Source organism: Phodopus roborovskii, unplaced genomic scaffold (genome assembly GCF_943737965.1).
Source record: "Phodopus roborovskii unplaced genomic scaffold, PHOROB, whole genome shotgun sequence".
In the NCBI taxonomy this organism is placed as follows: Eukaryota; Metazoa; Chordata; class Mammalia; order Rodentia; family Cricetidae; genus Phodopus; species Phodopus roborovskii.
In genome coordinates, this window is record NW_026126418.1 from 72,063,552 (window position 1) to 72,087,032 (window position 23,481).

The 23,481-nt window shown below is 46.7% G+C and overlaps 1 protein-coding gene across 9 annotated transcripts in view; it reads right to left on the minus strand.

The window, feature by feature from the left end:
- The window catches only part of Fnbp1 (formin binding protein 1), a 195,728-nt gene that overhangs the window by 57,464 nt on the left and 114,783 nt on the right, over positions 1 to 23,481 (minus strand). For 8 of the 9 annotated variants that reach the window (XM_051185111.1, XM_051185109.1, XM_051185113.1 and 5 more), the window contains 4 exons: positions 16,391 to 16,447; positions 15,456 to 15,603; positions 1,705 to 1,767; positions 666 to 770 (listed from right to left, as the gene is read on the minus strand). In XM_051185111.1, coding sequence (XP_051041068.1) covers positions 666 to 770; positions 1,705 to 1,767; positions 15,456 to 15,603; positions 16,391 to 16,447 — 373 coding nt within the window. The remainder of the gene's footprint in view (positions 1 to 665; positions 771 to 1,704; positions 1,768 to 15,455; positions 15,604 to 16,390; positions 16,448 to 23,481) is intronic. The other variant, XM_051185112.1, reaches the window with a different exon arrangement.

Sequence of the window (23,481 nt, forward strand, 5' to 3'; positions counted from 1 at the left end):
AAGCACGGCTTTCTTTCCCAGAGAAAAGCACAGACTGCAATGCCCAAATGGCCCTGGGCACCATGAATGAATGCCACTATTTAACAGCATAATTGTGTTTATACTATCTTGATGACTTTCATAAAAAGAAAATGGGGCTTCTAGGGAAAAAATACACACACTGGGCCTGGGAGACAAGGGCACACTTTATATCTGAGTCATCCAGAGGAAAGCTCCTCAGACGTTCAAATACCTCTCCTCTCACCCGGCCTGCTGGGTATCAGCCCAGACGAATCCATGACACAGCTGGGCACAGGCACAGGCTCAGCCTTTCTGAAGGCTTGGAGCTGCCGGCTTCTCCCACATGGGCTGGGACAGTTGCTTCAGCTACTTAGACTTGGAACTTGGCCTTTGACAAGCCACTGAGCAAGAGTGTGGCCTCCTGAACCACTCCTGTTGTGACATATCCAGGTCTCCCCATTATCACGATGGTGACTAAGCAAATCACCTCGTCTGGTTTCTCCCCCAGTTTGGACTTCTGGTCCCCATGGCGATGACACAACATGAAACCCTTTTCCCATCAAGTACCCTCTTGTGGTTGCAGCAGAAAGAGGAAGCAGAGGCCAGGCTTCCCCAGTGGCAGCCTAGGAAGCACGCTCCAGGGAAGTGAGACCGAGCTCTCTCACCTTTTCCACGTCGGCCTTGGTCACATTGATGTCAGCGTCCATCTTCTCAAAGTACTGTTGTGCACGGTCGGCCTCCTTGCAGTCGCGCTCAAACCGCCTCTTACTCTGAAGACAGAGCACAGCCAAGCCAGGTGGTCATCCATCCACCCTGTCACCTCTAGAGAGACCCCCACGGGCATTCTCCCCAGAACCCATCCACTAGACGACATTATTTCTAGAAGTGACTCCAGCATCTGTCCACACTACAGTGACCCCCTCTCTATTCTCTGCATCAGATTTATCTGCAGTGTAAACTCATAAGACACTTTCCCAGGAGTATGTGTATCTGCTTTTTGTGTATCTGCTTTTGTGCACATGTGTATGCGTGTGCACAAAGAGGTCAGAGGTCAACATAGGATTCTTCCTCAATTGCTCTCCACCCTGTTTCAAAGATTTGTTTTCATTCTGATTGCATGTGGTCATGAGTGCATCTGAGTGGAGTGCAGGCACCTTCACAGGCCAGAGGCATCGGATCCCCAGAAGCTGGAATTACAGGAGGTTGTGAGCCCTTCTCCCTGGGTGCTGGGTCCTCGGGGAGCGTACCAAGTGCTCTTGATTGTTGAGCCATTGTCTCTCCAGCTCATACACCTTGCTTTCAGAGATAGTCTCTCACTGAGTCTGCAACTTGCTAATATGGCTAGGCAGGCTAGCTGACCAGTGAGCCCCTGAGATCCTTTCGTCTCTGCCTCCCCAGTGCTGGGATTATAGGCATGTGTTACTGCACCCAGCTTTTTAAGTGATGCTGGGGATTGGAACTCAGGTCCTCATGCTCCCCCAGCTGACACTTTACCCACTGAGCCATCTCTCCAGCCCACTTCAAGCATTTCTGGCTCAGCATTTTACTTGCCATAATAGTTCTAGGAACAAATTAAACGAAATGTGAATGAGGAAAATCTAGAAAGAAGACACATTAGTGGATTCTGCTGGATTTGTACTTAGTGAGTCATTCAAACCATTCTGAGACTGAAGTAAGATAGTAGGCAGCCTGCTTCCTACTTACCGACTCTAGCTGCTTCCAGCATGTCTCGATGTGCTGCTGGGCCTTCCGTCCATCATGGAAGTTCTGTGCAGGAGAAAACAGCAGGGTCAGCACCTGCACTCCTCATACTAATGCAGGAGGAAAACCCTTCCACCTAGTTAAGTAGACTTAAAGATTTATGTTTATGTTATATGTGTGGCTGTTTTCCCTACATGTGTGTATCTGCATCGTGTGTGTATAGTGCCCAGGGAGGCCAGAAGAGGGCATCAGATCTTTTGCAGCTAGAGTTACAGATGGTTGTGAGCCACCATGTGGATACCAAGAACCAAATCCAGGTCTTCTGCAGGGCGGTGACCGTTTTTCACTGTTGAACCATCTCTCCAGCCCTAGGTAGCCTTTAGTTATCATCTCAGTGGAAGTGTATCTGTCTAGTATGTGTGAGACCTTGAAAAGCAAATGAACAAACAGTGAATCTGTACAGGCCAAAGAAACCTAAAGAGTTCGTGCCAGGTCTGATGGCTCATGCCTATAATTCAACACATATGTGCTTGATGCAGGAGGATTTCCATGAGCTCAGGTCAGACTAGATCTCAAAAAAACAAAAAACAATAAAAGTAAAGGGAAATGAAAACAAGACTGGTCACAAAGTTCCTTTTAAGGTTTTAGATGCAGCAATATTGAATGTGAAATTGCGAGTGCTTGCAAAAACAACAGGACTGCTTTGCCGATGAGTAGCCTCCATACCAGGAGATGTGGCACCTATCTTTAATCCTAGCACTTGGAAGGCAGAGGCAGCAGAATGTCTGTGAGTTCAAGGCCAGCCAATGCTGCATAGTGAGACCATCGTTGAAGTCATCTTTGGAGTGGCAGTGAATTCACATGTTACATTTTCACCTCCAATGAATGAAACATTGTATCTCTTAGCTGATACCCCAACCTCCCCTGATTTAGGAAACCAGCTCTGTACCTCTGTGAGTCCCCTTGGTCCTAATATGTCACCTATGGGATCACATAGGACTTTTGGGATTGGCTTTCTCTCTCTTTCTCTCTCTCTCTCTCTCTCTCTCTCTCTCTCTCTCTCTCTCTCTCTCTCTCTCTCTCTCTCTGTGTGTGTGTGTGTGTGTGTGTGTGTGTGTACCATTCACTTATAGCTTTCAAGGCTCATCCTGTTGTAGTGTTTCTACCAATTCTTTTTTCTGGCTGAATAATGTTCCGTGGAACAGATGCACCATGTTGTATATCCACTCATTGCTTGTTAGTTTAAGGAAAATATAAACACTGGTGCTATGAACACTGCTATGAGCTTTGTGTGAGCAGACATTGAATCGTGGAATCTTTAAACATGGTTGCTTTTAAAAAACTAACTTATTTTTATTTTGTGTGATTGTCATTAACCTCCAAGGACCCAGGGGAACCAGATTAAGGAAGGGGGGGGTGAGGGGGCTCAGAGAGGGGGACCAGTGGCTGAGCATGAGACTGTGTGTGACCCTGAATTTGATGGTATGAGGGAAAACTTGGGGATGGAGGCTATTGCCTGGTGACACCACAGGTGGGAGCACTTGTGCCCAAGCACTATGACACTGGCCCACCCTAGCCAGCATGGGTGTCTTTTCATTAGTTGAGTCGTTGAGTACAGGATCAGATCTGAATTAACAAGGCCTGGGTCTTTGAGGTAGCTCAGTGGATAGCACTTGCTATCAGGGGCTGAAACCCAGAGTTCAAGCCTGAAGTCCCACACGGCAGAAGGAGAGAACCAGCTTCTGAAAGCTGTCCTCTGACCTCCGTACATGTGCACACATGTCCTGGGTGCCCAGCCCTAACCTGAAGGGAGCTTATCGGGTCCCACATGGCAGAAGAAACCAAAACCACATAGCTGTCCTCTGATCTCCACTTGCATACAGTGATACCCATGCCCAATAAATAAAGATTGTTTTAAGTCCAGGATGACCCCTGCCTTTGGCCTGAATTTCAGAAGGAGGAAAGAAGGGGAGCCACAACATGAGGGGATTAAATAGATCTTAAGTTTTAAGATTGGTATTTCTAGAAGATTCTAAAGTCCAGCCCAATGTGGCTTGGGTCTGAGTTCTGGGAAGGACTGGCATGAAGCCTCATAGTGAAGTGAGTGATTAAAGCCAGGAGACCATCAAGGATGAACGTTCTGGAAAAAGAAAAAGCAGCAGATCGACAGAGGAAATGGTGCCTCTCACTCAGCATCCTAAAATCACCAGTTCCCTTTAACATACTTCTACCAGACACAAATTGGATCGGTGGACCTTGTCTGCATGGCCAGAGGCTGAAGGGCTTGTGCCGGATAAAGGGCTTGCCTCTGGGTCTGACTAAATTTGCTACCTGCAGCTGCTCAGTCAGCAAGACTTTTAGTTTGGCTGAGTCCTTTGACCAAGGACACAGTAAACTCTGAGCTCCTACAGGGTTCACCCTTGACTTGGAGGACAAGGGACATTAGCAGCTTCCCACATACATGGTTGTCCTGGTAAATGTCCTTCTGTGTGTACACACACTTGTGTCCCTGCAGAGCCAGAGGTTAGAGTTAAGTGTCTTCCTCCATCATTCTCCACTGGTTCTGCTAGCCTGGTGGTGAGTGAGCTCTTGGGACCTGCCCATTTCTGCTTCCTATTGCTGGGTTACAGGTGTGCACTGCCATACTGGGGTTTTACAAGGGTGCTAGGAATCCAAACTCATGCTCATAATGCAAACTTGCATGCCTGGTACCCAAGGAAGTCAGAAGAAGGCTTTGGAATCTCCTGGACTGGAGCTATAGAGGGTATGAGCTTTCAAGTGGGTACCACAAACCAAATCCAAGTCCTCTGCAGATGCTCTTAACTGGGAAACCATCACTACAGCCCCATCCTTCATTTCTTTTGTCTCCAAAAAACTCAAAAGTCTTGTCCCTCAGGCCTTCACTTTTTAATCTCATAATGGACAGAGGGAGGGGGAGGGGATGACAGAGCCTAAAGCAGAGAGTAAAGGAGCCAGGGGCAGGGCTGGTGGAGAACCATGCAATTTGCTGATCTCAGGGTGCAAAAAACCCTGCTGGGGAGGACAGACAGGAAGCTATACACAGCTCTGTGAAAAGGAGTGGAGGCCAGAAGGCGAGGGATGCCCTCAGGGGAAGAGAGAGGCAGACAGGAAGGAAGAGTCCTTTTCATACCGGGAGAGCTAACTAAGCCCCGTCAGTGGTAAACTCTGGGCTCTGTAAATCCCCTACCTGGGCCTGCTCTCCACAGAGGACAGCTGTGTTCTCCTGCATACTGATTTATACAAATGCAATCCCTAATGCCACAGACTGATGCAGGAGAATGGTAGTTCAAGATAATAAGTAAAAAGAGGGCTGGAGATTCGTCTCCGTGTAGTGGGTCAAGACCCTTGGGTGAGGTCGAATGATTCACAGGGGTTATATATCAGATATCTTGCATATCAGGTATTTACAATATGATTCATAACAGTAACAAAATTACAATTATAAAGTAACAATGAAATAATTTTATGAGGGGGGTCACCACAACATGAGGAACTGCATTAATGGGTTGCAGCATTAGGAAGGTTGAGAACCATTGGTCTTGTAAAGTGCTTGCTTAAGTGGGTTCATCACATACACTCACAAATAGGAATAAAAACAAACAGTTGTGGCTGCATTTGAAGAAGACCTGAGTTCTGTTCCCAATATTCACCCCAGGGGGTTTATAACTGCCTATTACTCCAGCTCTAAAGGATCCAACACCCTCTTCTGTGCCTCTGTAACCACTGCACTCATGTGCACAAACACAATTTTTATTTATTTATTTTTATTTTATGCACATTGGTGTTTTGCCATTGGTGTCAGGTTCCTTGGAATTGGAATTACAGGCAGTTGTGAGCTGCAATGTGGTTGCTGAGAATTGAACTCAGAACCTCTGGAAGAACCATCAGTGCTCTTAACTGCTAAGCCATCTCTGTAGGTCTCAGACATACACAATTTAAAAACAATAAAAATACTCAGACATGATGGTACACCTTCAATCCTAGGGCTAGGGAGGCAGAGGCAGTTGGATCTCTAAGTTTCAGGCCAGCCTGGGCTACACGGTGAGACCCTACCTCAATAAATAAGTAAATCTTTTCAAAAAAATCATGTTTTTGGTAATTATGACTAAAAACCCAGACAGGAAATTCTCTGGCCGTCCCCTATATAAATGTGTGGGAACTGCACATGTTGAGTACTTTACAGGGCTGGGGACTGGGGGCTGGGGCAGCCTCCCATGAAGACAACTTGAGTACACATTCCCATGACTGACCAAACACATGAACACCACAGTATGCGGTGATGACCCTCCCTTCTAGTCTTTCTTCTATAGGGTGTACCCCCAGACTCCCAAGGAGACCTCAGCCCTCCTCACCACCCTGCCCATGCCTGACCTTAAACAGGGGTCACCAGCTCCAGCTGGCTCCCTGGGGGAAAACAGTGCTTTGAACAGTTAGAAAAGTTAAACAAACAAGCAGATCTGCCAGATGCATGTGTTGTTTACGAACAAACAATGGCAGGGGCTTCTCCCGTGGACAGTGAGGGAGTGTGGCAGAAAACTGTGCCTTCTGGTCTCTGAATAAAGAGGGATTGTTCCCAGGACAAGGATGTAAGGGCTGCTTTGGGAGCCTGGGATGAAGTCACCACAGCTCTTCCCTCCTGTCAGCAAAGGGACAGGAAATGCCATCTCTGGGGACCCAGAGGAATGCTAGCTGCTCTCCCTGTAATAAGATGTTTTGGATCTCTTTTTAAACACAATCATAGACTAAAAAGAAAGAAAAGGAAAGAAGGAAAAAGAGAAGCCGAGTGGTACCCAAGTCACCTATTTTCATTTCAGTCTTCTTTTTGTTTATTGTCTTTTTGATGGTGGGTTCTTTTGTTTTTGTTTTTTTTTTTTTTTTTTTTTGGGGGGGGTTGTTTTGAGACACAGTCTCTCTGTAGCCCTGGCTATGCTGAAACTCACTATGTGGACCAGGTTGGTCTTGAACTCAGAGATCCACCTGCATCTGCCTCTGCCTCTGCAGTGCTGGAATTAAAGGGCTGCACTATTACACCCAGCTCTCAGTTCAGTTTTGAATTGTACTAGAGTCTCTAGAGATGAAACAGCCTTCAGTGAATGGTCTTGCTCAGTGGGTGAGGCACTTGCTGTGCAAGCATGAATACCTGCATTCAGATCCCTATCCCCCAGCCTTTGCAAAGCAGTATGCACTTGCACTCCTAGCACCAGGGAGGCAGGGATAGGAGGCGCCCTGGGGCTCACTGGCCAGTCAGCCTAGCCAAACTGTCAAGCTCCAGATTCACTGAGGGACACTGTCTCAAAAAATAAGGTGTCAAGCAATATTGGAAGCCATCCAATATATGACTTCTGGCCTCCATATGTACATGAACATTGGATTTAAAAAGAGAGAGAAAGAAAAATCTGAATATGGCTGGGTGGCTCACACCTTTAATCCCAGAGCTTGGAAGGCAGATCTCTTGAATTTGAGGCCAAGCTCATCTACATAGAGTTGGATAGCTAGGGCTACATAGTGAGACCCTGTTTCAAAAAAGCTGCACTGTGTGGCTTGAACCTTCAATCCTGACAATTGCGTGGTGGAGTGAAGTGAGGTGAGTGGGGTAGAGGCTGAGGCAGGAGACTGCTAAATTTGAGGCCAGCCTTGGCCACCTACATAGTAAGTACCTGACCAATCAGGATGTCTATACAAAGACAGTCTCAAAACTGTAACAAAACCCAGTAGGAAACAACTGGAATCTAAAAGGAAAGTGTCAACTTAAAGGAAAATAAAGAGAACAGTTTCTGTGGTGACTTTACTGTCTTGTAGGCTGACATGTGCTTATCACTTACTCAGCAAGGAGACAACAAGACCAACTATATCTGCCCACTAATGTTTAAAAAAGCAAAACGGAGCACTGTTGTGGAAACAGTCACTTCAAACACAAAACAGAGAAAATTAGAAGACTAGCACTGCATGGAGCAGTCATTCGTCTGGAATCTTAAACACTGCAGATTCCACAGATGGAAACAAAAGAACAGAGACTTTAAAAGGGCAAGGACAGAAGGGCCCCCTGGAAAGCAGTGTGGGTTGGTCCCCTGGATTGGCAGTGTTCCAGACAGGGCCTCTCTATGTAGTCTAGCTGGCCTTGAACCCTCACCCCCCTGCCTCAGCCTCCATTGTGCTGCAATGGCAAGTGTGCACAGCCCTGGCTTGCTTAGGAATCTGACTATAAATCTGTGTGATAACACCTTGTAGAAGTCGATCACCCTGCCCATCTGGTGTTCTATGCCCCATCCAAACCCAAAGAAAGAGTGGTTAGAACCATGCCTTCTGCTTTTATTTCCTAAGGTCTATGTTTTGGAATGAAGGACATTAAAAGTCCTTCAATGCGGTCATTTCAAGTCTCATAAAAGCATCTACCTTGTCACACTAAGGCAGTGCCTAACCTGCCACAACACTGATCCACAAGGCATGATTTGGGAATCCAAACAGGGTGGAGGGTCTGCCTGGGCCGATGAATGAGGCTAGGCTTCCTGGCCTTATTTCTCTAGCTTCTAGTTGTTTTCTGAATAGATGCCCCATCCAGAAGCTACACACCCAGCAACCTAAGTTATGTTTAGTCTCCTCTGCAAAGTCATCCCCATCTATTCTAAGAATACAAAGCTATTGCTCCTCAAAGCAAGGACCTCCATGATGTGTTTAGGGGAGTGCCAGGTGGAAAAGAGAGCCCTCCAGTGCCCCATGGCTGAAAGGTCTTCTTGTCTAATTCCTGTCACCCATTAGGGGACAAGGGGAGGCCCAGGTGCATGTGGGGATGGTTGAGACATAAGGCATGCAGTGTGACACAGGAGTGCCCCATGCCTGAAGCTCATTAGATCCAAGACAGAGTGAGGGAACACAGAGAGAGGGTGGGAGAAGGGCAGCCTGGGATACCACTGGAGCAGACGCTAATGAATGAACACGGGACTGAACCAACCGCAAGGTGGGGATGGGCCCTCCTCTGCAGTATCTTGGAATGATGAGCAACTTGCAGAGATGCCATATCTGAGACTGGGTGAAGGGACAGGCGGAAAAGGGAGACTGGGCCTTAGCCTTGGAAGGTCTCCACGGCCCCGGTAAGCTTGACTGCAGCAATCACCAGAAGTGTAGTTAGTGGCACTCTTGGATCGGCAGGATGGGGAAGACAGTCAAGTGATGGCTGAGTGAGTATAGGACACACTGGATGAGGAACAAGCAGGGGTTGGACAAGCCTGGCAATGGCTAAGACACAGAGCTTGACGGTTGCTTTGCTGACCCCAGGGCCAGCATGGAAGCAGAGAGCTGAGTGAGGAGGCGCAGTGCCATCCTCTAGGTGACAGATGATGACACGTGGGCCCTTAGGCAGACAGGAGCTGTGAGTGAAGAAAAATATAAGCTCAGAACTTTTACTGACCCACCAGGACTGGATGATAGATAAGAGATAGAGGGTGGGGGCTCTAGCTCAGTAGTAGAGCACTTAAATAGCACGCCTTAGGTCCTAGGTTCAATCCCCAGTGTTGACAGGAAGGAAGAGAGGAAAGCAAAGGAGAGAGATGGAGTAAGAGGAGAGAGGAGGAGGGCTGCAGAGGGCAGCAGGGAGAGAAAGAAGGAAAGTCCTGGTCGTATCTCAAGCACATAAAATCAAGAAGAAAATGTAAACGCTCTGTCAAGGAAGCCTGTTGCCCCAATGAACAATGGATGTGGCCTAGGCTCCATCCCCAACACCCTATATATGGGGAGAGCTGCTGCATGTTTACCATCCTGGCTCTTGGGAGGTACAGGGGCATTTTTAGCTACATAGTGATTTCTAGACTAGCCTGGACTGTAAAAGACCCTGTCTCAAACCAAACTAAACAATCAAAATCAACAAAAAGTCTCAGGGAAAATGTTCAGTGATCTAAACACTTCCGGTCCTCTGCAAGTGTTGGCCCAGGCTTGAGAAGGCTTCGAAAGCCACTAAGGGCATTGATAATTACTTCCTCTACAATTTCTTAGATAGTTACTGGGGGAAATGCTCAATGAAGTAGATTTCCCAGCTACAAAGAGAAGTGTGCCTGCAGCCCCACTCAGCTGACGAGACCATCCGGGCTCCTCAATGGGAGCCCCACATCTCTACAAATTCCTCCTAAGAGATTAGTGGGTTTGTCTGAGCTGGACCACAGACAGACACAAAAGCAGAACTCAGCCAGCCTCTAAAACTCCAGTTAGTCGCTTAGCTGTACAGAAGTCATCAGTGGCGCTATCTGTCATCTACTCAGTGACCTAGACCTCAGATAAGCCAGTCCAGTGATGGGTTCAGAGATGCCTGGAAACTGATCTGATCTGGAACTCTGATTGAGACTCTAATAAGTGATCAGAGCTTGACTGAGGACCAAATAACCAGGATGTTGAAAGTACTCCTGCTTTGAGCTCACTTCACTTCTGGGAATTTAGTGGGGTGGGAAGATAATCTCACTTCCCACAAAGGAAAAGCTTTAGACCAGATACAGTGGGTGAGCCTGCCAACCTGGGTATGGGGGGTACGGGGGCAAGCCTACTTTCCCTTTAGAGCCTGAGTCCTTCAAAGCCAGAATCAACTACATCATGGGTTTCAGGGTAGCCTGGAATACAGCAAAACCCTGTCTCAAAACAAAGATCTAAAGAGAGCTGATTGTAGTCAAAACCAGTAAGCTACAGATCAACAAAACAATAAAAAGTACTTAAACAATAAACAAACAGGGCTGGACATACACCTCAGAGAGTTTGTGTAGCTTTGTTCAAGGGGCTGGTTTTGAGCCTGAATACTATAAATTCATTTATGAATGAATGACTAGAGCATCTACTAAAGACTTGATTATTAAAACAATCTGCTTATCAGAGGACACAGAGAAAATGCTATTAAATAGAGAATTGAGGATATAAACTACAGTACAGTGAGATGGCTCTGCCAGCATGTAAAAGGTGCTTGCTGCACAAACCTGGCAACCTGAGTTCAGTCCCTATAAGCTACATAGAAGTGGAATGAGAAAACACTCCAGCAGAGTCCTGCAGACCAGCACAGTCCGGCTTCTAAGACAGACCCGTGTGTCTGTGGGGCTTTGTCTTGACCTCAGCAGAAACCAGGAAATGATATCATCTGGCTTGTGCCACTAAGGAAAGTCAGGGACCTGGAGAAGAAGGTCTGCAGGCAGGGGCTGCACCGTACAATCAGTGGCCTTATGGGTAAGCTAGGAAAACCATTAATGAAATAAAACCATGTGAGCTGTGCTTGGCCCTGCTGTCTGGGTGTCGCCTCCAGCTGGACCCTGAGTGGCCCCATAGATCCACACCACCTCCCTATTCTATAGGCTTCTGAGCACTGGGTAACATCACAGACCTCCTACTGGGGAGAGTTAACCTAAGTGACAGCCAGTGCTAGCTACTGATATAAAAGTGAGTGCGGGCTAACCAATCTCCCAAACCATCAGTAACTAACACACACACACACACACACACACACACACACACACACACACACACACACAGGACACAGCCCTCTAAGCTTTTTGCTTTGTGATTTTTGTTTTGTTTTGAGACAAGATCTCACTATGTAGCCCTGGCTGTCTTGAAGCTTGCTATGTAGACCAGGTTGGCCTAAAACTCACAGAGATCTGCCTGCCTCTAACTCCTAAATGCTGGGACTAAAGGTGTGTGCCACCACACCTCGATGTTTTTGAGTCAGGATCTCTTGCAGCCCAAGCTGGCCACAGATTCACTGGGCAGCTGAGGAAGATCTTGAGTCCATGATCTTCTTTCCTCTACCTCTCAAGCATGCTCTATCACACTGTCTTTTTTATTTTATTTTTTAAATTTATTTTTTATCTATGTGTGTGTACACATCTTGTGTGTGGAGGTCAGAGAACAACTTACAGGAGCCAGTTCTCTCCTTCTACTACGTGAATCCTGGGGATCAAACTCAGGTCATCAGGCTTGAGAGCTTGAGGTCTTATCCACTGAGCCACTTTATACTCTCTCTCATACATACAGTTTTGTGGGGGTTTTTTGTTTGTTTGTTTGTTTTGTTTTTCAAGACAGGATTTCTCTGTAAAACAGTCCTGGTTGTCCTGGAACTTGCTTTGTAGACCAGGTTTGCCTACGAACTCACAAAGAGCTATCTGCCTCTGCTTCCTGAGTGCTGGGATTAAAGGCATGCACTGCCACTACCACTCAGCCACACACACTTTTTTGGGGCAGAGTCTTGCTAGGGATTTGGTTCCATCATCCAATTTGTAATCCTCCTGCCTCAACCTCCCAATTGCTGTTTAACCACACTGAGCTACACATTCCTTCAAAAGAATGGTAGCTATGATATAGGAAAGAAGAGATGGCTTCACAATACCACATATGAAAATACCACAAATACATATTTGTTGACAGACATTCTTTCCAGTATTTCTTGAGATTTTGAAATGTTCTTAAATGTCAGTTTAATTTAATTGCAGAATGCTTCAACAAATAGAGTGGCATTTGCAGATTCTCCTGACAGAACATATGACTCCTGGGCCTGGACTGGTGACTTTCCTTAAAAACAAAAGGATGGTTTTAGTGGTTAAGAGCACTGGCTGCTCAGTCTGTGACTTCTGTTCCAAGGGATCCAGTACCCTCTTCTGACCATTTTAAGCACCAGGAACATGGGCAGGCATAACACTCACACACACAAAATAAAAAAGTCTTTTTGTTGGTGTTGTTTTTTTTTTTTTTTTTTTTTTTTTTGAGACAGGGTCTCTCTATGTAGCTCTGGCTGACCTGGAACTCACTCTGTAGACCAGGCTAGACTCAAACTCACAGAGATCTACTTACCTCTGCCTCCTGGGTGCTGAAATTAAGGGAGTATGCTACCATCACCAGCTTAAAATAAATAAATCTTAATTAAGAAAAAAAAACTTTTAAGGAACATGAATTAAGAGATGATATGATGACAGATTATAAAAAGATAATTAGCAATGAATAAATAAGATAGCAAAGACATATGAAGGTCCTTATCTATAAACTTTTAGAACCACGTAGACATTAACACAAGGTGTGTGTATGTGTTTGTGCATGTGAGTGTGAGTGTGTGTGCACGTGCGCGGGCGCATACGCATGCTCATGCACACACACTGGTGATAGAACTCAGTGCTTTGCATATGAGAGGCAAGTGCACCACTGGTCCTTGGCTGGTGAACCCAGGAAAGTGCTCACCACTGTACTGCTCTCCCAGCCCCGAGCCACACCCACTGTTTCCCAGCTATCACTATTCCTCTCTCCCCTGCACTTCCTGCATACCACCTTATGAGGTGGGCAAGGATGTCTTTGTCCTGGAAGACCATACATTCTGAATGAGGCAGGAGGAAAGACAGCAGGCAATTCCACCTCATGCTGCTGTAGAGGCAGGGGTAGTGGGGTGTGTGTGTGTGATCAGCACACACAAGGTCCTGTCACTAGCCCTCCTCCAACTTCCCCCACAAGATACTACTAAGTACTATGTAAAGAGTAATGCCAGGAACCGGAGAGGTGGCTCAGAGGTTAAGAGTGCTGGCTGCTCTCGAAGACCCGAGTTTAGTTCCCAGCACCCATGTTGGGTGGCTCAGCTTACAACAGCCTATTACCTCCAGTTCTGTGGGATCAGATGCTGTCTTCTGACTTCAGAGGACATCTGCACATGTGTGGTACACATACAAACTGAGAGACCCACACTCTATCTCCCTCTTTAAAAACATGGCGAAGCTGCCGGACATGGTGGCACATATCTTTAATTCCAGCACTCAAAGGCAGAGGCAGGGGGATCTCTGTGAAGCCAGCTGCTCTACATATTGAGTTCCTGGACACACAGGACTACATAAAAAGATCCTGTCTCTAAAAACAAAACAAAGCACAAAACAAAACAAAAACGTTGCAAAGCAAGGGAGGGTGAAAGGTGAGAGGCCAGGGGATTTGGTTAATTTTAAGTGAGGCAGATGGGAAAGTCTGTCTGAGAAGGACACATTCCTAAGGAATTGGCCCTGAGGTGTCTGGAGAAGGCTTTCTGAGGGAGAAAAACCTGTACAAAGGTCCTGAAGCCAGAACACATTGAGGCCAATGGCAACTACACTGCCGGAAAGGACTGGGGGAGGGGCGAGGCTCTGAGGCACTGCCCACCTCCTGACTCAGTCTTGCTTAAGGGAAAAGCAGTTTCAGTTTGGGGAGCCAGCTAAAATGCTAGGTCCTCTGACCAGTGGCTGGTCAGAACACAGCAGAGCCCTCAACAGGATGAAGAAGTTGTAAAACTCAAGACAAGTTTGAAAGCAGGGCACAGGCCTGGGCTGCCTCCAGAGCCACTGTGTTTACCATTTTTATACTAGGTGGTAAGGTTTGTTCTAAGTCTCACAGTTCTGCCTCACTGCTTCCTAGCTGTCTGGCAAAATAAAATGCCTCACTGGGCGGTGGGAATGCCCAAGCACTTGGGAGGCAGAGGCAAGTTCTAGGACAGCCAGGGCTACAACAGAGAAACCCTATCTTGAAAAACAACAAACAAACAAACAAAATGCCTTCCTTGATGACTGGTTCAGCAAAGAAAGTTGTCAAGTTTAGGGCTCTGACACACGGCTGGTTCCTCAACCTCGGAGTTGTGACTACATGGGCCAGCTAATTGGATGTGAAGGGAGGGGAGGATGAGCTACAGTGGTAGGATGTCATTCTGTAAATATGTTTCTCTTATTGGTTAATGAATAAAGCCCTGTTGGTCAATAGGAAAACGAGATAGGCAGGACTCAGAGACAAGGAGATTTCGGGTAGAGGTAGGAGGAGATTCAAAATGTAGGACCAAGAGAGCAGAACTCCAGACCCTCTCTGATAAGACCACAAGGAAATACTTAGATTAACAGAAATGGGTTAATATTTAAGACAGAGCTAGCTGATAAAAAAAAACTAGTAACTGGCCAACAGCATTATATCTAATACAGTGTCTCTGTATGTTATTTGGGCTGGCACAGCTAAGGGACCGGGCTGGCACAGCTAAGGGACCAGGCCGGCTGGAAAAAAACCTACTTGTAACAGACACCAACTACAGGTTCGGCAGGTAAAGGAATAACTCCACAAAGTTGTCTTCTGACTTCTAAAGACACATCCTGACATGTATTAGCACACTTACATAACACACACACACACACACGCACACACACACACACAGTCCTTGAATTTCTGGTCTGCTGGCCTCAACCTTCCATATATACCATTCCGCCTGAATCTACTTTTGTTTACTTTATATTTATTTTTAAGTATATGAGTATTTTGCCTGCATGTACATATGTGAACCACATTTGTGCTTTGTACCCAAGGAGGTCAGAAATCAGTCTAGGCCCTCTTAGAATTAGAGATGCAGACAGCTGTGAGACACCATGTGGGTGCTGGCAACTGAAACTGGGTCCTCCGAAGAGCAGCCAAGGCTCTTAATCAATGAACCCTCTCTCCAGCCCCTGTTGGGTTTTGAGACAGTGTCTCACCACGTCACCCTGGCAGGTCTAGAACTCATTATGTATCCCAGCATGTCTGAGATGCAGTACGTACCTGTGTCCTGACCCCACCCCATTTTTGTTTAAGACAGGGTCTTACTATGCAGCCTTGCAGGCCTAGAACTCATTGTGTAGCCCAGGTGGTCATCAAATTTGCAGAAAACTTTCTACCCCTGCCTCCCCTTGCTAGCAGTAAAGGTGTAAGCCCCCACACCCAACCCCATCTTTGGGGGAAGATACCCCAATATACATTACCGATTTCCTTTCCTGTTTGAGCTCCTGTACATAGCGCACCAGGTCCATCGTGATCTGTGATATCATGTTCTCAGAGATGACCTCATGCTGCCCGGCGTAGTCATTCATCTCATTCAGGGTGGAAAGAAACGCTTTACATGCCGTGTACCTGGGGACAGAGCACACCCGCTCCTTCTCAAACAAGCCTGCCTCCACCTTCATGTTTTACTTGATGAAATATTAATTAAAAGCAGTCTGCTCTGCATCTGCCTCCCATAGGATCTTGCTGGATCATTACACAGCTGCTCAGAATTAATTACAGTCCCAACATGGCCACAGGTGCTCTGTGAAACCCAGTCTCTGTCTGTATTCATTTGGATTCCAGAACCCACCCATGTTCACTAAATAAGCACACCAGACACCTGGACCTCCACCATGCACAATGACCCATCACTGCTGACCAAGACAGACATAGTTCTTGGATGGATGGACAATTAGGACTCCTGACTCTACAGAGCCACAGACTCTAGGACAATGGTTCTCAAATGACCCTTTCACAGGGGCTGCATATCAGTTATTTGCATTATGACTTACAACAGTAGCGAAATTACAGTGATGGAGTAGCAATGAAAATTATTTTATGGTTGGGGGTCAGAACAACATTTGGAACTGCATTAAAGGTCTCAGCATTAGGAAGGCTGAGAAGCACTGGATGCACATGCTTGCAGGGCTTCCTAAGGCTTTCCTAATTACTTTAGTGGAGTCTGGAGTGGGTCCAGTGGCTCAGGGTCAGGGAGGTTAAAGAAGCAGTCTCATTGTCAACTCCAAGTTGAAAACAGACACAGACAGGAAGGTGGATGGGACTTCTGAGACAACATGTAGTTTCCTCCCCTCCCTTCACAACCACCACCCACCACACACACATCTCACCACACATCCACCAGCAACGGACATACTTGTATTCTTCTTCTTCCTTTGAGTTCTTCTTGGGTTGGTATTTCTTTGAAAGATTCCTAAGACAAAAATGTAGATGTGTCACCCTCTTTGGAGATATACAGAGAATTCAGGAATGAAAGATAATGTGTATGCTTTGCTGGCTTTTTAAAGAATTCATAAAGTTGCACAATTAAAACCCATTTGTGGAGCCAGCAAGATGGCTCAGGGGGTGAAGGCAGCTTGCTACCAAACCTAGTGACCTGAGTTTGATTCCCCAGGACCCACATGGTAGATAGAGGGAGAGAACTTACTCCATCCACAGAGCTGCCCTCTGACCTCTGCATGCCAGGGCATGCACCCCCTCACACACATATCTCATGTAGTCATAAATAAAACAATGTAGCTGGGCGGTGGTGTTGCACACCTTTACTCCCAGCACTCAGGAGGCAGAAGTAGGAGAATCTCAGTGAGTTTAAGGCCAGCCTGGTCTACAGAGTGAGTTCCAGGACAGGCTCCAAAGATACACAGAGAAACTTGAAAAAAACAAAAAACAACAACAACAACAAAACAATATTTAAAAATTATCGCTTACACATAGACTGCTCTTCTACAGACATGTGGATATGTAGCAGATTTACCTAATAAACATAGGTTTTAAAAAACAACATCTTCTGTATGGGTATGTATTGGGCGGAGGGAGCACTAACTACTGAAAGACCCCTGGTCAGTCTCTCAGAGGCAATATAGTAAAACAAGGTCACTCCAGAATCAGGCTGGAGGAGACAAAGGGGGTGAGCAGGGCGAGCACAGATTCTTCTGTGTATGGGAACACTGAAGAGCCCTGTGGCTGCACTCCAGGTATTTTTAGCGCAGTTTTCATTCCTTTTGTTAACCATAACTTACAAATTGAAAACCACTTCTAAGTTCACACCTCACATAAAAATTCCAAAAACTGTGACTTTAAGTAAAATCACTTATTTAAATCCACATTTCCTCTTTAGCTTCTAGATCTGCACAATCATAAAAATAATTCCAGTGGTACATTGCACTGAGGGAAAGTGAACCTAACTACATGTGGCAAATATTTCTCTGAAGGGCTGGCAAGAGGGCTCAGGCTCAGTAAGTAAAGGGAGTTAGCCAACCACCAGGCCTGATGATGTGAGCATGGTACCTAGCACCCACCCCATGGAAAAGGGAACGGATTCCCACAGGTTGCCTTATGACCTCCACATGTACACTGTGGCTGCCCTCCCCCACCCCCAATAACAAACAAATACAATTTAAAGGCTTATTCTGTAGTCCAGGTTGGCTTTGAATGTGTGGTGATCCTCCTGCCTCAGCCTCCTGAGTGCTCGCATTATAGGCCTGGGCCATCATGCCCTGCTAAAAAAGGTACTATTTTTCCTGGGATTTAATATATAGCCAGCCTGACCTCAAACTCACAGAGATCTGCCTGCTTCTGCCGTGATTGCTAGAACTAAAGATGTGTGTCACCATGTACAACCACAGGCATGAACATCACCTTCTACCTATCATCAATTCCTAAACAAGAGCAAAGACTGTCATGCATGATTTTCTATTAAGATCCTATGTAGCCCTGGCTGGGCTGCAACACTTTATATAGACCACATTGGCCTGGAACTCACAGAGCTCCACCTGCCTTTGCCTCCCAAGTGCTGGGATTAAAAGCATGCACTAGCATGCCTGCCCCCAACTTTTTTGCAAAAGCCTGAGTGAAAATGTGTGTGATGTGTGGTATATTTGCATCCAAGCACCCATACACACACACTGGCCAGCAGCCAGTATGGGTCCTGTTCTTCCTCTCTCTGCCTGGTTTCCTTGAGACAAGAACTGGAGCCAGGCTGGCAGCAAGTAAGCTCCAGTGACCATCTAGTCTCCACTCCTTGTAGCCCTGGAACTACAGGCATAAATGGCCATGCCCAGCTATTTCTGTGGGTGCTAGGATTTGAACTCACATCCTCAGGCTTAACCAACAGGCATTCTTACTCACTGAGGCACCTCCAAAGCCCCAGTCCAAGGTTCTTTTCTCTATAAACCTTTCCCATCCCCTTGCCCTGGGAACAGGCTTCCTGGATTAAACTGTTAAAAAAAAAAAAAAAAAAAAAAAAAAAAAAACTGTTTAAAAACAAAAACAAAAATAAGCATGCAAGGAAGTTCATGAAATATTGCCCTCACAGTAGGCATCCTCCACGAAACCAGCTCTTCTGGTAGATTAACGGGAAGGAAAGAGGAAAACAGGAGTTTATGAGGCTTCTGGCTAAGACCTGGCCAACCCTACGAACCGTGGGGGGGGAGGGGGAGGGGGGGACGACTTTTAAAGCAGACCTTTGGGTCCTTTCCAGGTGCTCTGAGCCAGGGTACCCAGGGTGCAGCCAAGAAATGTTTGGGGCTGTTCTTCCTTTTATTTTTCTAAACCACAAGATATCTCTGGATCATGGAGTCAGGAGAAGGGTGCTTTCCCAACAAAGTAATGGCACCACACAGAAGGTGACCAAGAGCCTGGCCAGACACATGGGCCTGAGTCCCAGCTACTTAGGAACCCTAGGCAGGAGGATCCTAAGTTCAATGCCTATCTGGACAATGAAGTCAGTTCAAAGTGAGCCAGGGCTTTTATATCTCAAATAAAATATACAAAATGAACAGGACAGAGATTAGAGAGAGAGAGACAGAGATTGCATTATTAGACAATAAACAAATGATGCTTGCCCTTAGTCCATACACTTTGGAAAGAGGTACCTGAGAACAGAGATGGGTGATTTGGAGGCAATTTAGAATGGATGCTGATTCCACCCACCTAGTCACACGAAGGGAAGTAAGGGGAACAGTCCTGAGTCAGTTCAGACAGAAGCAAACTGAAAAGGGAAGGCCCTGACAATGTCCATGTTGTCCTTTCCTACCTGTGGACTCTTAGGACATGGATAAAGTGTGGGCTAGCCTGTGGTCTCCACTCCTCAGGTCTCAAGCTGCAGGCATGGGGAAGTCCTCATAAACCTAGAGATTCCACAGGAGCATGGCCGATTGTCCTGAATGACTCAGCCCAGAGCCCAAATGCCAAGGAGTTTCAGGACACACAATAGCTCAGAATCCCTAAGTCAGACCCCCTTCCTTCCCCAGCTGACTCTTGGAGGTAGCTGTACCCAGCCTCCAGCCTCTAGGTAGAGCATACAGAAAGCCTTTTAGTATCAGAATCTGAATTAACTATATCCCAAAGGACAGTTATTTCCTGGGCCATTGGCCTGTGATGAGTGTGCAAGGAGGTCAGCCAGAAGACTTTCAACCTCATCTCCTTCCATCCTTGTCCTGGTGATCTTCACGGTCAACATGACTAGATGTAGAGTCTTCATGGAAGCACACCTCTGGGTGTGTCGGGAGGGCATTTCCAGAGCGGTTTAATGTCGGAAGATGCACCCTGCATGTTGGCAGCACCAGCCTGTGGGCTGGGGTCTGGAGCTGAATGAAAGGCAGCACGAGTGACCGCTTTCGCTTTCACGTCTTTGCTTCCTGACTGGGGTCACACTGTGACAGACTGTGTCCCCCTAAACTGTGAACACAAACCCTTCCTTCCTATTGGTCACAGTGATGAGAAAAGTCACTCAACAACTTCAGAAGGCAGAACGTCTCACTATTCACATTTTAAAGTTGAAAAGGACGAATCCCAGAGAACGATGTTCCCCCATTCAAACCGCTGTGATGCAAACACAGGACTACCTTTCGAACTGGGGACCTAGAAGATGAGCTCAGCAGCTTCATCAAACTGTCCAAGTCAAGCAGGCCCAGTGTGAAAAGATTCGTCAGGCACTGTCAGAGAAGAGAAAGAGGAAAACCCAGCCTGGAGGAAAATGAAAAACACACCAGAAAAACAAGCAACTCAAATGCCCGAGTATTTCACACCAGTGACACACTTAAAACACAAAAGTGCATAGCAATAGAGCTGTGCTGAACAAGAGGACCCAGGAAATGAACTTTGGGCTAAAACACATCAGTGGCAAATGAATAAACAAACACGCCAGGGTTTATCTAATTCAACAAGAAAGGAGCAAGATAACCACAGTGCCAAAACAGGAGCACAGCTGGGGAGCACACCGAGCGTCCAGGCAGAGAGAGCTTGCACGCATGCTCACATTGCACGGATCGACTCAGAAAAAGGCAAGTTTCCACAAGGAACATGTTCTGACTGCCCCAGACTTTCCCACCAAGGCCATTCAGGCATTGGCCATGTTTAAAGGAAAAAGCAATGGCCATAGGAGAGACCAGGCACGAAAGGCTTTTAGGCATTTGATAGAAGAACTTTGGAGATTTTTATCAGAAGCAAATAGGGAATTACTGAGGAACTAGTGTGTGCTCTGCAGAAAGCCAACAGACAGTAGGACAGCAAGCCAACTCAACTGGTAATGATCCAGGCAAGAGACAATAGTAACCCAGAGGTAGCACAGAGTCAAGGAGCGGGGGCTGGATCCTGGGTCAGAGTGGGGAGTAAAGTGAATGGTGTGTCCTGATGGCTTGGTGGGGAGGGGGAGAGAGAAAGCACAAAAAAACCCTGGGGCTTCGTCCATAAGCCAGGGAGAGCCATGCACTCACAGGACAGGTAGAAAAGTGGAAGCTGAATGGATGGTTTCAGACTTGTGTGGACGCAGGCACTGGTTAAAAAGCCCAGTGAGTTTCCGTGAGCTCTTCTGCAGTCTGGGGGGGGGGGGAGTGATTGCTACACCCATAGGTGCTAGCGCCAGATACAGCTGGGGTCAAGCAAAGAGCACAGACTAAGGGGAAAGAAACAGCAACTGGATGCTGCACACAGCAGAATTAAGAGCAAGGATAAAAATTAGTGATGTAGGAGAGGCCCAGGGGAGAAAGATGCTTCCAAGAAAGACAAAGGACCACTCACTGCCATGCCTGCCAAAGTTGCACACAGACCTCCACAGCACAAGGTGACAGGGGATGGAGGCACCAGGAAGAAATCAAAGAGAAATGAAGACACAAAACTAACTCAGTCCCTGAGGGAAGACCCATGACTAGGCTGTGGTATAACACATTTATTCTCTCTCCCTCCCTCCCTTCCTCTCTCCATCCCTTCCTTCTTTCCTTCCTTGAAACATGGAGTCAGTTCTTTCCTCCCACTGGACTCAAACTCAAGGGATCCACCTTCCTCTGTCTCTCAAGTACTCAGCCAGGCAGTATAACCCATTTTCACACGGATAACAACATATCTGGACTAACTGATGTGAAGTAGCCATTTGCTAGTGAGGTCCAGACTCTTGCAGAGTTCTGGAAACTGACCTGGATTCAGCCAGTAGGAAACATACTTCCTTGGTTTCTGCATTCCAGCTAATGAATGTAAACAAAATGTGTCAGGCTAAGAACTTTCCACAGCCAGAACTGAGATGCTTACTTAGGCAAAAATGATAACCCTGTGGCATCCTACAATGTAACAGCTGAGGATGACCTTGAACTCCTGATCCTCCTGCCCCCAGCACCAGGTGCTGGGATACACCACCATACCTAGTTTACATAATGCTGGGGATGGAACCCAGAGCTCCACGTGTGCTAGGCAGACCCTCTACCAACTAAGCCATGTTCCCAGCCCTTTAGCAACAATTTAAAAATATTTCATATCCCAAACAAATGTCCCAGGTAATTTTAAAAGTTTAGGAAAGCACACAAGCTCTCTGGCAGGAGCAGGGTAGTCAATGTTTGTGCTATTCTTTTCTAACAGTGGCCTCCAAGGAACTAAAATTTCCCAAGGAATTTCATGCTAGAGCAAGACAAAAGCTCAAGCTGGGTTGGTCTGGGCCAGCAAGATGGTTCAGTGGGTAAAGAGCTTGCTGCAAAAGCCTGGTAACCTGAGTTTGAACCCTGGAACATGCAGACACACACACACAAACACACAAACACCCACAGACCGACTTGGAGATCACTGGACCTCTTTGGTCTTCTTCAAATGTGGCCATAGAAAGTAAATACCCTTTCTCTGCATACCACTCCAACTTGCCTCTTTAATAGGTGTGTTGGGGACAAGTGACTAGGACTAGCTTGTGGGAGCAGCCAGGGCTCAGGTTTCAAGCCTAAAATCTCCTATAACAGTTCTTTTCAAATTCTGCTTCCTGGGACCCCTCACACATTGCTGGAGAGTGAAACAGGCCAAACACAAACTATTCCAAGTACTACTAAAGTCAGGGAGAGGTACACTCTTCGATCACAGTTCCAATCTCCAGTAAAGGAAGAAAACGGTTCAGATATGCACCAGCGGCCTGTGCGGGGCTGAGGAGAAGGCTCAGAAGGTAAAGGCACTTGGTGCCAAGTTCAATCCTGGAAGCCCACAGGGTGGAGAGAACCAACTCCAACCTCACTGGATGCTAGCGGTGGCATGTCCAACTCCTCCACACACACACAGCAAATAAACAATGTAATTACAATTTAAAGGCAAAAGGGGGTCAGTGAGAACAACCAGCTGCTGAGTGACAACAGAGACGCAGTGGAAACCCACACAGAAAAATAATAAAGAGCAATGGAAATATAAGAAATGACCACGGCACTGACAAACCTCACAACCAGCGCACAACAAAGGAAGTCAGATTTTTTTTTTTTTTTTTTCATGACAGGGTTTCCTCTGTGTAGCCCTTGCTGTCCTAGAACTCTCTCTGAAGACCAGGCTGACCTCAAACTCAGAGATCCACCTGCCTCTGTCTCCTGAGTGCTGGGATAAAGGGTGTGTGCCACCACTGCCCAGCTTCGAAGTCTTATTTTTAAAGGGCCAGAGCCAATGCTCACATTCACAGGACTCACAGCAGGCTCTGCTGATCCGTGTCACTCCTGGGGAGGGAGGACTGGTCGAGAGCCTTACACATGGGATTCCTGTGCTTGTCTGTACATGTGTATATGTCAACAAGAAGTTTACTGACAGCCAAACTTCTCCAAAATTCAACAAAAACCATTAAAAGAAAGCAAAGATCCAAGCCTGGAGGCTGGGTGTAGAGGTCAGGATGACTGGGGGGGGGGGGGGGATGGGGTGAAAGTGGGGATTTACCTAGAGGCACAAGACCCTGACTTCAACAGGAAGCACAGCAAAACAAAGTAGTGTCTAACAGCAAGGACT